Below are 12,338 nucleotides of genomic sequence, written 5' to 3'. Positions count from 1 at the left end.
GGTTTTCTTCGTTTTTTATTGTTTTATCATTTATAAAGATTAAAAAAATTTTGGACAATTTATTTTCCCCGTTTACCCACATGGAATGCGGCAACACCACCTAGCCCAGGCATGGGGTTAAGTAAGAGATTATCCATATTATAATAATATGTTGTGAATGCCAGTGTTTACAACTTGAATATAATTTACGTTTTGCTATTATGTTAAATAAAGTGTCAAAGTATACAACTATCTCATGAGCCTATTTAGTATATGTCAACTATTGAAATTTGAATGTTTTTAATGTCTTGTAAAATTTTTGGAAGGGCTAGTAACTATTTGGTTCTATTATCCTGGCTGGCTACCTGAAAAAGGAGAATTTCTACCTTGATCATCATCATCATAACTACCCCTAGCTGTCACATTCTTGACCTATACCTGGTCTGGTTGGGTTCAGGTTATGTGTGTATTTGTCCCTCAATCCACTACACTAACACAATCAAGGAACACTAACCAAAAACACTCAAAAATTCACTAACCTGGAGACTTGAGATGTTTTGCTGGGATGCCTGCATCACTGTCTGAGGTTCTCGTCTTTGGTGTATTGGGGAGTTTGCATGTCTGGGCACTGTTAAATATATCACACATCATATTATCTATTATAATCAACGACCTCACCAGCCAGGACTCAAACCCTCGACCTACTGTGTGGGACCAGGGGCAGCTACCGACCATGCCACAAAGACACTAAAAGCAGTTCTAGACTATGTTATATTTCACACAAAGCCTGTTCCTCGAGCTGATGGTCCGTGAACCTCTCATTGGGAACTGCTCGTGCCATTTATGTGGATGTCAGTAGCATTTTACCCAATCCAGCTGGTGGTTGATTATATGTTCAATGTCAGCGTGTTATATGGACTAAAATTAAGTATATATAGTACCTCGTGTTTCATACCAGCTGGATTGGGTAAAATGCTACTGACATCCACACAAATGGCATGGGCAGTTCAATGAGGTCCTGGCATCAGCTCATATATATATATATATATATAAAAATATATATATATATATATATATATATATATATATATATATATAATATATATATATATATATATATATATATATATATATATATATAATATAGAAAAAAAAGAAGAGAAAGAGAGAGAGATATACTGTACACCCACTTGGGAATAGAGAAAAGGCTGTAAATCACACACTGCCATCAACAAATCATGGAGTCGCCTTCTGCTCCATCTTTACTCTGTGAGGTTGTAATTCCTGGGCGTTGTCCTCTCTGCACAACAACAACTACACAGTCACACAGGGAGGGGGATATGTTCTCTAAATGTCCACAAATACAGTGAGACCTCCATATAATGGACTCCTACCTCCATATAATCCATTAGATGGAGGAAGTTTCTAACAGACCCTACATATAATGGACTACCGGTACCTCCATATAATGGACTCTCCCTCCCTACAGTCTTCTAAATACAGTAGAAGTTCAAAAATCAGACTGCTCAGGGAGTTAGATTGGGTCGGATTTCAGATTTTCTGGATTCTCAGGCAGTACTTTTAAAATTCAAATTTAGGAGAAATAAAGAAGTGATGAACAGAGTACATTTTGACCGATTTATTCATTAGCAAATATAGCATGCTTTATTTATCAAAACGAAGGCAGTTTAAGAAAAATAAAGTCAACACTTAACAAAATTTTAACAAACTTTTTCCCTACGAAAAAAAGAGCTGTCTGTCTTGAAATCATCTTTAAAATGAACATTGTAAAAAGAAAAAATACGCTAAACAAATGAAAGCAAATTTATTTTACAAATTGATATTTATTTGTGGTTATTAACGAAACATTTTCTATAAAATACAAAGTACAAACAACAAATAAACATTTGCTAGATTCAAATTTCACAAAACTACTATATCGTCTTAACTTGCTGCTTTGGATGGAACACTTGCAGCTTCTGCATCTGCTGCTGCTTGACACTGCTTTCTTTAAATACTTTCGTATATCACCTTGTTTACGACTTTATATTTCTTTGTGACAAGATTGACTTCTGCCATGTTTGTACTTGGCGTCTGAAGACTGAAGCTATGGTTCTGTTCCACAAATTTAATAACCGGTTCAATACTTGCCCTTTTCTGCAGCAGCCCAAGATATCTTTTCTTTAACTTTGTTGTCACAGATTCTTCTGAACAATTCTCTTCTCAGGAGTTGTAATACTTTGAATGATTTCTTGATCGGTAGAAAGTGGCTGCAACTTCAATATCATCATAATGTGTATCCGCTCTTCTATGTCAGCAGCATTAAGCTTTGCGTAGAGGTTGTCCTCAGAGAATAATTTAACTTGATCTCCATCAGTTCTTGCACTTCAAAATCTTTTGTCTTGATCACCTCAAGATCTGCAAACATCACTTTCAGCCACAACTTTGCCACACTCTTAAAAGTGTTTCAGGCTTGACTGCTTCCATGCATTCACAAATTAATGTGCATCCTTGATCGTGAAACTTTAGTTTGGTTCTGTAGGGTTGACATTCTTATTCATCATTTCGTCATAAAATCATTTTATAATGACATTTAAAGTTCCTAATGACTCCCTTGATCCATGGGTTGAATCAATGATGCTGCGTTTGGTGGCCAAGTAACATGCATAAATATTGTCACCAATCAGACACTAATTTTGATTCATGCAGGTAGGCCCTACAGTTGTCGAAGTAGCAGGCACTTTTGTATTTGCAGGCTTCCCCAATTTCCTTAAGTTCTGACAAACTGATGGAACAAATCATGAACAAACCAATCACGAAATATGTCTTTATCCATCAAAGCACTCCTGTTGGGCTGTATAAGGTCTGACAGTGCACCAGTTCGCTAAAGGCCCGTGGGCAAGAATTTGCCAATCACCAAAAGCAATTTTATACTTTGACCTGAAGCGATAGCATACAAAAACGGTTATATTTCCTTATTAAGCTTAAACCCTGTTGCATTTCGTTCTTGGTTTCCAGCCAAAAGTTTTTGGTAAACCTTTCCAGTAAACCCTGTTTCTATCAGCATTATAATTTGATCAGCTATTGAATCATAGTCATTTAATTTTTTCAAATACAGCACTATATTTTATTTAACAACGTGTATCGGCCATTTGTCTTTCTCCAACAATACCTCTAACTTGTCCAATACCATGTGACGAGTCTTGAAATTCCCTAAGCAGCTCCATCACTAAGTGCTCACTCTGATTCAATGTTCATTTGCTCAGCAAAAGACTTTGCTTTGGCAATAAAAGCATCGGCAGAAATTGCACTATATACCCAACTATAACTGAGTGTACCATCGTACGATATGTTTTCCCCATGTTGAGTGGGGGGCTTGTCCTTAGCAGCGCCGGTGACCAGTGTCCAGCTGACGCTTCTGTTATAATAAGAATCTATAGAAAAGCATGGTCTATGACTCCAACCTCTCACACCTTCTGATCGTTTAACAAAACAAATTCTTGAAGTACAACACTTTATCAAGACTTTCTAATTTAGTACGATGTAAACTTTTCTTTCATAATTTTATTGTAAGGCTCAAAAGAAGTTGTGAATTCTAGAGTTTTATTCTTTTGCCTTTTTATATCATAAATTGTTGACTTTTCAATGCCGTATGTTTCCATTAGAACAAAACAGTGCTCACCTAACGCGTTCTAGTTTCTTAATTATTTCAAGTTTGTCCTCGAATTTCAATGTGTTCTTCTTTCTCTTCACAACGAATTCTATCAACTTTAGGGCCATTGATATGGAAGCGTACTCTGTAAATGGAAGAGTAGGACTCAAAATTACATACGTTGTCACAGTTTGATTCTTGTTTTAAAGTGGCGATCGTGTGGTCGTTTGTTGTCTCTGTGCAGCTGTGGCATTCACGCATGCACACATACACCTAAAAGATTTATAGTGCCTCAAATTTTACATTTCAGTTCAAGCTAATTCTAAAAACAACAAAATTAGCTATAATTTACAGTGCTTTTATTATTAGAATTATGTAAATAATTTTTTTAAAGCTACTCCATTCATTCTTTAACCACAAAAAGCCCGCTAAATTTACAAGAAGTTTGAAATTTTTGAAAGTCCGGATTCTCAGTTGGTCCGGATATCTGGCATCGGATTTTTGGACCTTTACTGTAGAGGTTTTACTGTATCATGGTAACTTAATTTATATCTAAACTTAGAAACCTTAGTAGAGTATTTACTGGAATAATATCAATGAGTGGCCGATCTTTAGGAAAACTATTGACAATATTCACCAACCAATCACATGGACACAGCGACTATATTAAGTGTAGTGAATCAAGTTACTCCCAAGACAATATATTAAGGATCACATTACATTATGTCTAGTGAATATATTATTATTTATGCATTTGAATGGAAATTACTTGTTAGAGAGAGAGAGAGAGAGAGAGATACCTTTCTTCTGCAACATTCCTTGTTCTTTTCACTGTACAATGTACTTCACCTTGTGGAGTGAACTCAGAGCAATGTTTAGCCCACCACTCCTTGAGATGTATGATGATCTCCTTCTCCTCCTCTGTAGGAAACACAACAATGTTAAAGGGAGAAATGTTATTGACTTTAAGAGTCATGTTGTTTATTGAAATATTATTGACTTTAAGAGTCCTGTTGTTTATTGAAATATTATTGACCTTAAGAGTCCTGTTGTTTATTGAAATGTTATTGACTTTAAGAGTCATGTTGTTTATTGAAATATTATTGACTTTAAGAGTCCTGTTGTTTATTGAAATATTATTGACCTTAAGAGTCCTGTTGTTTATTGAAATGTTATTGACTTTAAGAGTCATGTTGTTTATTGAAATATTATTGACTTTAAGAGTCCTGTTGTTTATTGAAATATTAGAGACTTTAAGAGTCCTGTTGTTTATTGAAATATTATTGACCTTAAGAGTTCTGTTGTTTATTGAAATGTTATTGACTTTAAGAGTCATGTTGTTTATTGAAATATTATTGACTTTAAGAGTCCTGTTGTTTATTGAAATGTTATAGACTTTAAGAGTCCTGTTGTTTATTGAAATATTATTGACTTTAAGAGTCCTGTTGTTTATTGAAATATTATTGACCTTAAGAGTCCTGTTGTTTATTGAAATATTATAGACCTTAAGAGTCCTGTTGTTTATTGAAATATTATTGACTTTAAGAGTCCTGTTGTTTATTGAAATATTATAGACCTTAAGAGTCCTGTTCTTTATTGAAATATTATTGACTTTAAGAGTCATGTTGTTTATTGAAATATTATTGACTAAGAGTCCTGTTGTTTATTGAAATATTATAGACTTTAAGAGTCCTGTTGTTTATTGAAATATTATTGACTTTAAGAGTCATGTTGTTTATTGAAATATTATTGACTTTAAGAGTCATGTTGTTTATTGAAATATTATTGACTTTAAGAGTCCTGTTGTTTATTGAAATATTATAGACCTTAAGAGTCCTGTTGTTTATTGAAATATTATTGACTTTAAGAGTCATGTTGTTTATTGAAATATTATTGACGAAGAGTCCTGTTGTTTATTGAAATATTATTGACTTTAAGAGTCCTGTTGTTTATTGAAATATTATAGACCTTAAGAGTCCTGTTGTTTATTGAAATATTATTGACTTTAAGAGTCCTGTTGTTTATTGAAATATTATAGACCTTAAGAGTCCTGTTGTTTATTGAAATATTATTGACTTTAAGAGTCATGTTGTTTATTGAAAATATTATTGACTAAGAGTCCTGTTGTTTATTGAAATATTATAGACTTTAAGAGTCCTGTTGTTTATTGAAATATTATTGACTTTAAGAGTCATGTTGTTTATTGAAATATTATTGACTTTAAGAGTCATGTTGTTTATTGAAATATTATAGACTTTAAGAGTCCTGTTGTTTATTGAAATATTATAGACTTTAAGAGTCCTGTTGTTTATTGAAATATTATTGACTTTAAGAGTCCTGTTGTTTATTGAAATATTATAGACTTTGAGAGTCCTGTTGTTTATTGAAATATTATTGACTTTAAGAGTCATGTTGTTTATTGAAATATTATAGACTTTAAGAGTCCTGTTGTTTATTGAAATATTATTGACTTTAAGAGTCATGTTGTTTATTGAAATATTATAGACTTTAAGAGTCCTGTTGTTTATTGAAATATTATAGACTTTAAGAGTCCTGTTGTTTATTGAAATATTATTGACTTTAAGAGTCCTGTTGTTTATTGAAATATTATAGACTTTAAGAGTCCTGTTGTTTATTGAAATATTATTGACTTTAAGAGTCCTGTTGTTTATTGAAATATTATTGACTTTAAGAGTCCTGTTGTTTATTGAAATATTATAGACTTTAAGAGTCCTGTTGTTTATTGAAATATTATTGACTTTGAGAGTCCTGTTGTTTATTGAAATATTATTGACTTTAAGTGTCCTGTTGTTTATTGAAATATTATTGACTTTAAGAGTCCTGTTGTTTATTGAAATATTATTGACTTTAAGAGTCCTGTTGTTTATTGAAATATTATAGACTTTAAGAGTCCTGTTGTTTATTGAAATATTAGAGACTTTAAGAGTCATGTTGTTTATTGAAATATTATTGACTAAGAGTCCTGTTGTTTATTGAAATATTATTGACTTTGAGAGTCCTGTTGTTTATTGAAATATTATTGACTTTAAGAGTCCTGTTGTTTATTGAAATATTATTGACTTTAAGAGTCCTGTTGTTTATTGAAATATTATTGACTTTAAGAGTCCTGTTGTTTATTGAAATATTAGAGACTTTAAGAGTCCTTCACTATACATTTTAAGCGCTCCATCATCCTAATACATCACAAATATACAGCTGCACCTCGCTAATCTGAATTAACAGTGGGTCGGGGGGGGGGGATCTTATTACAACTATTAAAGAACAAATGTCTTCCTTAGAGAAATAATTGGTAAAATAAGTGATGGTAGGTAGTGTGAGAACAGTGATGGTGGGTAGTGTGGGGGAACAGTGATGGTAGGTAGTGTGGTAGGTAAACAGTGTGGTGGTAGTGTGGGGAACAGTGATGGTAAGGTAGTGTGATGGTAGCAGTGATGGTAGGTAGTGTGGGAACAGTGATGGTAGGTAGTGTGGTAGACAGTGGTAGGTAGTGTGGGGAACAGTGATGGTGGGTGTGTGGGAACAGTGATGGTGAGTAGGTAGTGTGGGGGAACAGTGATGGTGGGTGGTGTGGGAACAGTGATGGTAGGTAGTGTGGGGAACAGTGATGGTAGTAGTGTGACAGTGATGGTGGGTAGTGTGGGGAGTGGTAGTGTGGGGAACAGTGATGGTGGGTAGTGGTGGGGTGTGTGATGGTGGGTGGTGTGGGGAACAGTGATGGTGGGTAGTGTGGGAACAGTAGATGGTGGGTAACAGAGATGGTGGTGGGGAACAGTGATGGTGGGTAGTGTGGAACAGTGTGGGGAAACAGTGGTGGGGTGTGGGGACAGTGATGGTGGGTAGTGTGGGGAACAGACAGTGATGGTGGGTGGTGTGGGGGAACAGTGATGGTGGAGTGAGTGGTGGTAGGGGAACAGATGGTAGGTGGAGTGTGGGGGTAACAGTGATGGTGGGTGGTGTGGTGGAACAGGATGGTGGGTGGTGTGGGGAACAGTGATGGTGGGTAGGTGATGGTGGGTAGTGGGAACAGTGATGGTGGGTGGTGTGAGGAACAGTGATGGTGGGTGTGTGAACAGTGGTGGGTGGTGTGGGGAACAGTGATGGTGGGTAGTGTGGGGAACAGAGATGGTAGGTAGTGTGGGGAACAGAGATGGTGGGTAGTGTGAGGAACAGTGATGGTAGGTAGTGTGGGGAACAGTGATGGTGGGTAGTGTGGGGAACAGAGATGGTAGGTAGTGTGGGGAACAGAGATGGTGGGTAGTGTGAGGAACAGTGATGGTAGGTAGTGTGGGGAACAGTGATGGTGGGTAGTGTGGGGAACAGTGACATACCACACAGGAAAAAGTGAAGGGGCCAGGAACTGACACGTTGCTCCACACATTCAGCGGCGCTCACACACGTGATCTGGATTCAGCAACATCCTGATCATCTACGTTTGACTGTACATTATGTCATAAACTTACCCGTCAACACATAGTTCTCTTTGTCTGTCACGGCTACTAAGTCGTGGCCCACTGATGATGGGTATCTTGCTACTGATTTGGAGGAATATACTTTTCCATATGAGCGATGCTGATACAACTCCACCTGAAATGAATTTAAAAACAAAAATCTTCCTTCATTGGACAGCACAAATAGGGTAGAGGGGGTGTTAATTAGCATTTTTAAACACCACTGTAATATATATATATATATATGGATCACCTGTACACTAAGACTTATTTCACCTGATGATTAAACACCCTAATACTGTACCTTGGTCATAGAGCGTTTAGATAATTGTACACGAGCGAGAGAACTTTACAGAGAGGGTGTAGAGTACACCACCACTATACCATACTGTATGTATATTATGTACAGTGAGTTCTGCTATAACGCGTGTTTTGATAACGCGAATTCGCTCTAACGCGATTTCTGAATTCGGAACAATATTTGTATAACGCGAACGCTTGTTTGCTATAACGCGATTTTTGCTTACTATTTCTCCAATTTTGTGGTATTAACTGTGAATATGGCAAAGAAGAATATCTCCAAAAAGCGTTCTGATGATAGAATTCCCGGTGATGATCGTAAAAGAAAGGATATAACACTTGAAGAGAAGCTCGATGTTATCAACCTCAAAATCACCCTTCTCCCCCATCAAGTTACATTCATATTTTTTCAAGGTAAAGTGTTAAATTTACTGTATGATTTCATTATTAGATATGAATGTAACATTTATTTAGACTGTGCTATCCTTTGTGTTAGGCTAACTACTAAATTTTTTCGATTTCGAGTAATCTGCACCTAACCCTATTTTCTCCATAAGCCCTGTTATTTCTATTACGCGATTTTCTATAACACGATATTTTACAAGAACACAATTATCGCGTTATAGCAGAACTACCTGTATGCTGTATGTATATTATGTATGTGCTCCATTTATATACACTATTTATTCAGCCTAGCTAGCAGCGTGTGGCAATGTACTTACCATGTCCCACATGCTTAATTAATGTGCCTGGCGACATATGGGAGCTGTTAATGTATCACTTGCCACATGTTGCCTAGAGGCTAGTTGACCCCCATACAGAGTAAGGAGCGCCACCTTCCTTGTGTACCTTCGTTTATCCAATAAATAGAACCTACGAAAACTCTACAGGTGTTTGTGTTTGCTCCTGTAGATAGAACTTGATATACCCAGAACACATGCATGGCGCAGTGAACCGATTTTACTGGACCATTATACAATTGAAGTGTAAAGTTTGTGGCAAGACCGGCTTATGGACCCCTGCTCTGTGTCAACCATCGCTAATGGCCGTCTCTTCAAAGAATGTATAGCAACTTTGAGCAGTGTCAGTGACAGTGATTTTCTGTGAAGTGTATAGTGCATTGTGTGTTTAGTGCCATAACTGTGTGACCTTGTTTTAAAGGATTCCCAAGGTGAAAGGCATGTTCAGGGCATTTGTAAGGAGTAAAGTTTTTTGCATCCTCCCCCCGCCATGTCCAGAGGGTAACTGTGAGCCTCCACCCCCTCACAGCGAGACTGCCCGAGACGCGCACACACACACACGTACGAACACACTGACTGCGGCCATTCCTTTATACAGTGACCCCTCGGTTAACGAACTCAATCCGTTTCCAGAAGGTCGTTCGTTAACCGAAAAGTTCGTTAACCGAAACCATTGTTTCAATGGGTTTTTGAGTAGTGGTTCCAGCTCACCGAAAATTTCCTAAATTCAACAAAAATGGTAGAAAAGTTCACTTACTTTGAGTGTGTATGTAGAAGGCTCCTGGATGATGATGATGGGAATTAGAATGGGGGTGGAGGAGAAGGAAGAAGAGAAGGCATTGGGGTGGAAGAGAAGTCACCCCATGGCACCATTTCACCCATAAAATTTTAGTTCTCTTGGTGTAAGTCAAGATTATTTTCTTTAAATCAACACTGCACTGCATTATATATTGTCAATATGTAAAATATATTTCAAAATGACCAATAATTTGCTTGGAATCACAGAAAAAAAGCGTTTAGTTGAAGAGTCTCAAGCAAGATGTTACCTCCAGTGAAAACAGAGAGAGACTAACGCCTGTTTGCTGTGTTAAGAGGCTGGATGCCGCGCATTAAACTAGTCACTTTACCTTCAATTATGTTCAATAATTGTTAAAATGACTAAAAAATTGAATATTAAACTTTTAAAATTATTGAATAGTATAAACTTCTTGATATTTACTAAAATAGTTAGGAATTTAAGCCCTAGAACCGATTAATGTATTGGCGGACTGATACTAAAGCTGGTTGCCCGGCCAGTGCAAGCAAAAACATGTTGAGGTCGGTTCGTAAGAAATTCGTTAACCGAATTTTTGTTCGTTAACCGAATTGAAGATCCATATGGAAGGCAGTTCGTTAACCGAAATTTCGTTAACCGAGGCGTTCGTTAAACGAGGGGTCACTGTATATAGTTTATATATATATAATCTACTTATCTGTGCATTTAATTAATTTTTTGTCTCAGATCTTGTTGATACGACAGGCTGACCGGTCAACACTAATTTAAGACACAGTACACAGATTAAGTTATTATGTCTCGTGTCTTACGCAGTCGTGGAGCCACCACCTGGATGAGTCAGTAGGATGACATCTCGGTAGAGATGGATGACCAGGCTGAACAGGACGCTCCAGCTCCCACCACATTGCGCAGCCCATCACCTCGATCTTCAGCGTTGCCTCCAGAGATAATTGCTTTAATGAAGTTCATGAGCGATGAAAGGCGCGAGGACGAAGCTAACAGACTTGTGGAGAATGAAAAAAGAAGGCAAGCAGAGGCAGAGAGAGACCCTCCCCCAATTTACACAATAACCTACAGTACATCTCAGACAAGGTGCAGACCTGACCTCAAATTAGCCAGGTCAAATGTAAGGGTTAACGTCCGACCGAAAAATGTCCGTTAGCATATCGTCCGTTACTTTACCCCCCAAAAAAATAAATATAAATAAAAAAAATAATAATAATAAATAAATCACGTGGCCTGCTGGACCACTGCTTCCACGACCCCTGGCGGAACACGATGTCCTCCCCTTTGAGGATGTGTTAAGAAATATGCTTCCTATCGTAGGCTATTTTTTTGTGTTGCCTCCAGGTGAAATGTTAACCTACATCTATTGAGGATAAAATCTTTCACCTACAAATTGACAATAACACATTTGCACAGCAATCAGACATATCTAGTTGCCTCAACAATTTGCAACCCCAGTTGCAATTGGGGTTCTGTGAGCCCAGAAATTCTGTGGCATTACTAAGTACTGGCATAGTGAAGAGTCTCTGGTGCACTCTAAGATTAAGAGAGAAAGCCGAGACCAGGTGTCTGATGTGAGGAGAAAATGGACTCTTATGATGGGACCAAATAAAAAAAGCATAGCTTCATGTTTGTGGACTACCCCACTTTACAGTACCCTTTTCATCACTTTGTAATAAACCTAGCCATGCCTATGTTAATGTTTATGATATTTACCATAACATTATATATATATTTAGTGGGTATAAATGGTGCGTAAAATGGGAAACTTGGGGTTGGGTCTTGGGTGCCTGGAATCAATTATAATAAACCCCATAAGTTCTGAACTTTACGTTGTGGCGGGGGTCCCAGTGCGGCGCTATAACCCAGGGATGACTGTACTGCACTGTATACTTGTGACACTGGCCAGTTGCTTCTGATTATTTATGGTACAGGGGTACCAAGTGACAGCACTAGGATCCGCTTCCTCTATCAAGGAATAAACAATTAAAATTTAAATTTAAAAAACATTCAAATAATGGGACCTAGCGAACCTAAATGGCCCTAGGCGGGCAGAGTCATGCTTGTATGCATCGCGTATTCTTATAGATTGTACTGCCAAGTAGTATATTTATCTAGTGAATTTAGTCAATATTGTATAGTAACAATGGACCTAAGTGCAAACCTGTATTGTACATGTACTAAATGATTCACCCGGTACTAAAAATTGTTATGTCTATTACCAGAAATAAACTGTTTATATACAGGTATTCAAATAAATTACTATCTTACAGAATCCCTCAATATAAGTTATATTCACCCAGGTCGTTTGGTGGCATATTATGAAGAGCTTAGCCTCTTAGTAATGATAAATAACGCCAAACAGGCCTTCAGCGCCAACTGCTCAAATCTTTATCTCAAATAAATAAACAAACAAA

At 36.9% G+C, this 12,338-nt stretch overlaps 1 protein-coding gene across 1 annotated transcript; it reads right to left on the bottom strand.

Annotated features, from left to right (window-relative positions):
- Nucleotides 1-567: 567 nt before the first annotated feature.
- On the bottom strand, nucleotides 568-8,221 carry LOC121854070 (the record flags this gene model as incomplete). Its single annotated transcript, XM_042348460.1, is given in 3 exon segments — nucleotides 568-607; nucleotides 4,432-4,552; nucleotides 8,113-8,221. Coding segments are annotated over 3 exon segments (270 nt in total), but the record flags the coding sequence as incomplete, so codon positions are not given.
- Nucleotides 8,222-12,338: the final 4,117 nt, after the last annotated feature.

The sequence above is a fragment of the Homarus americanus genome, unplaced genomic scaffold (genome assembly GCF_018991925.1).
Source record: "Homarus americanus isolate GMGI-L3 unplaced genomic scaffold, GMGI_Hamer_2.0 scaffold33589, whole genome shotgun sequence".
NCBI classification, from domain to species: Eukaryota; Metazoa; Arthropoda; class Malacostraca; order Decapoda; family Nephropidae; genus Homarus; species Homarus americanus.
The sequence above is the reverse complement of the archived record's forward strand: the minus strand, read 5'-3'. Positions and strand labels throughout refer to the sequence as shown.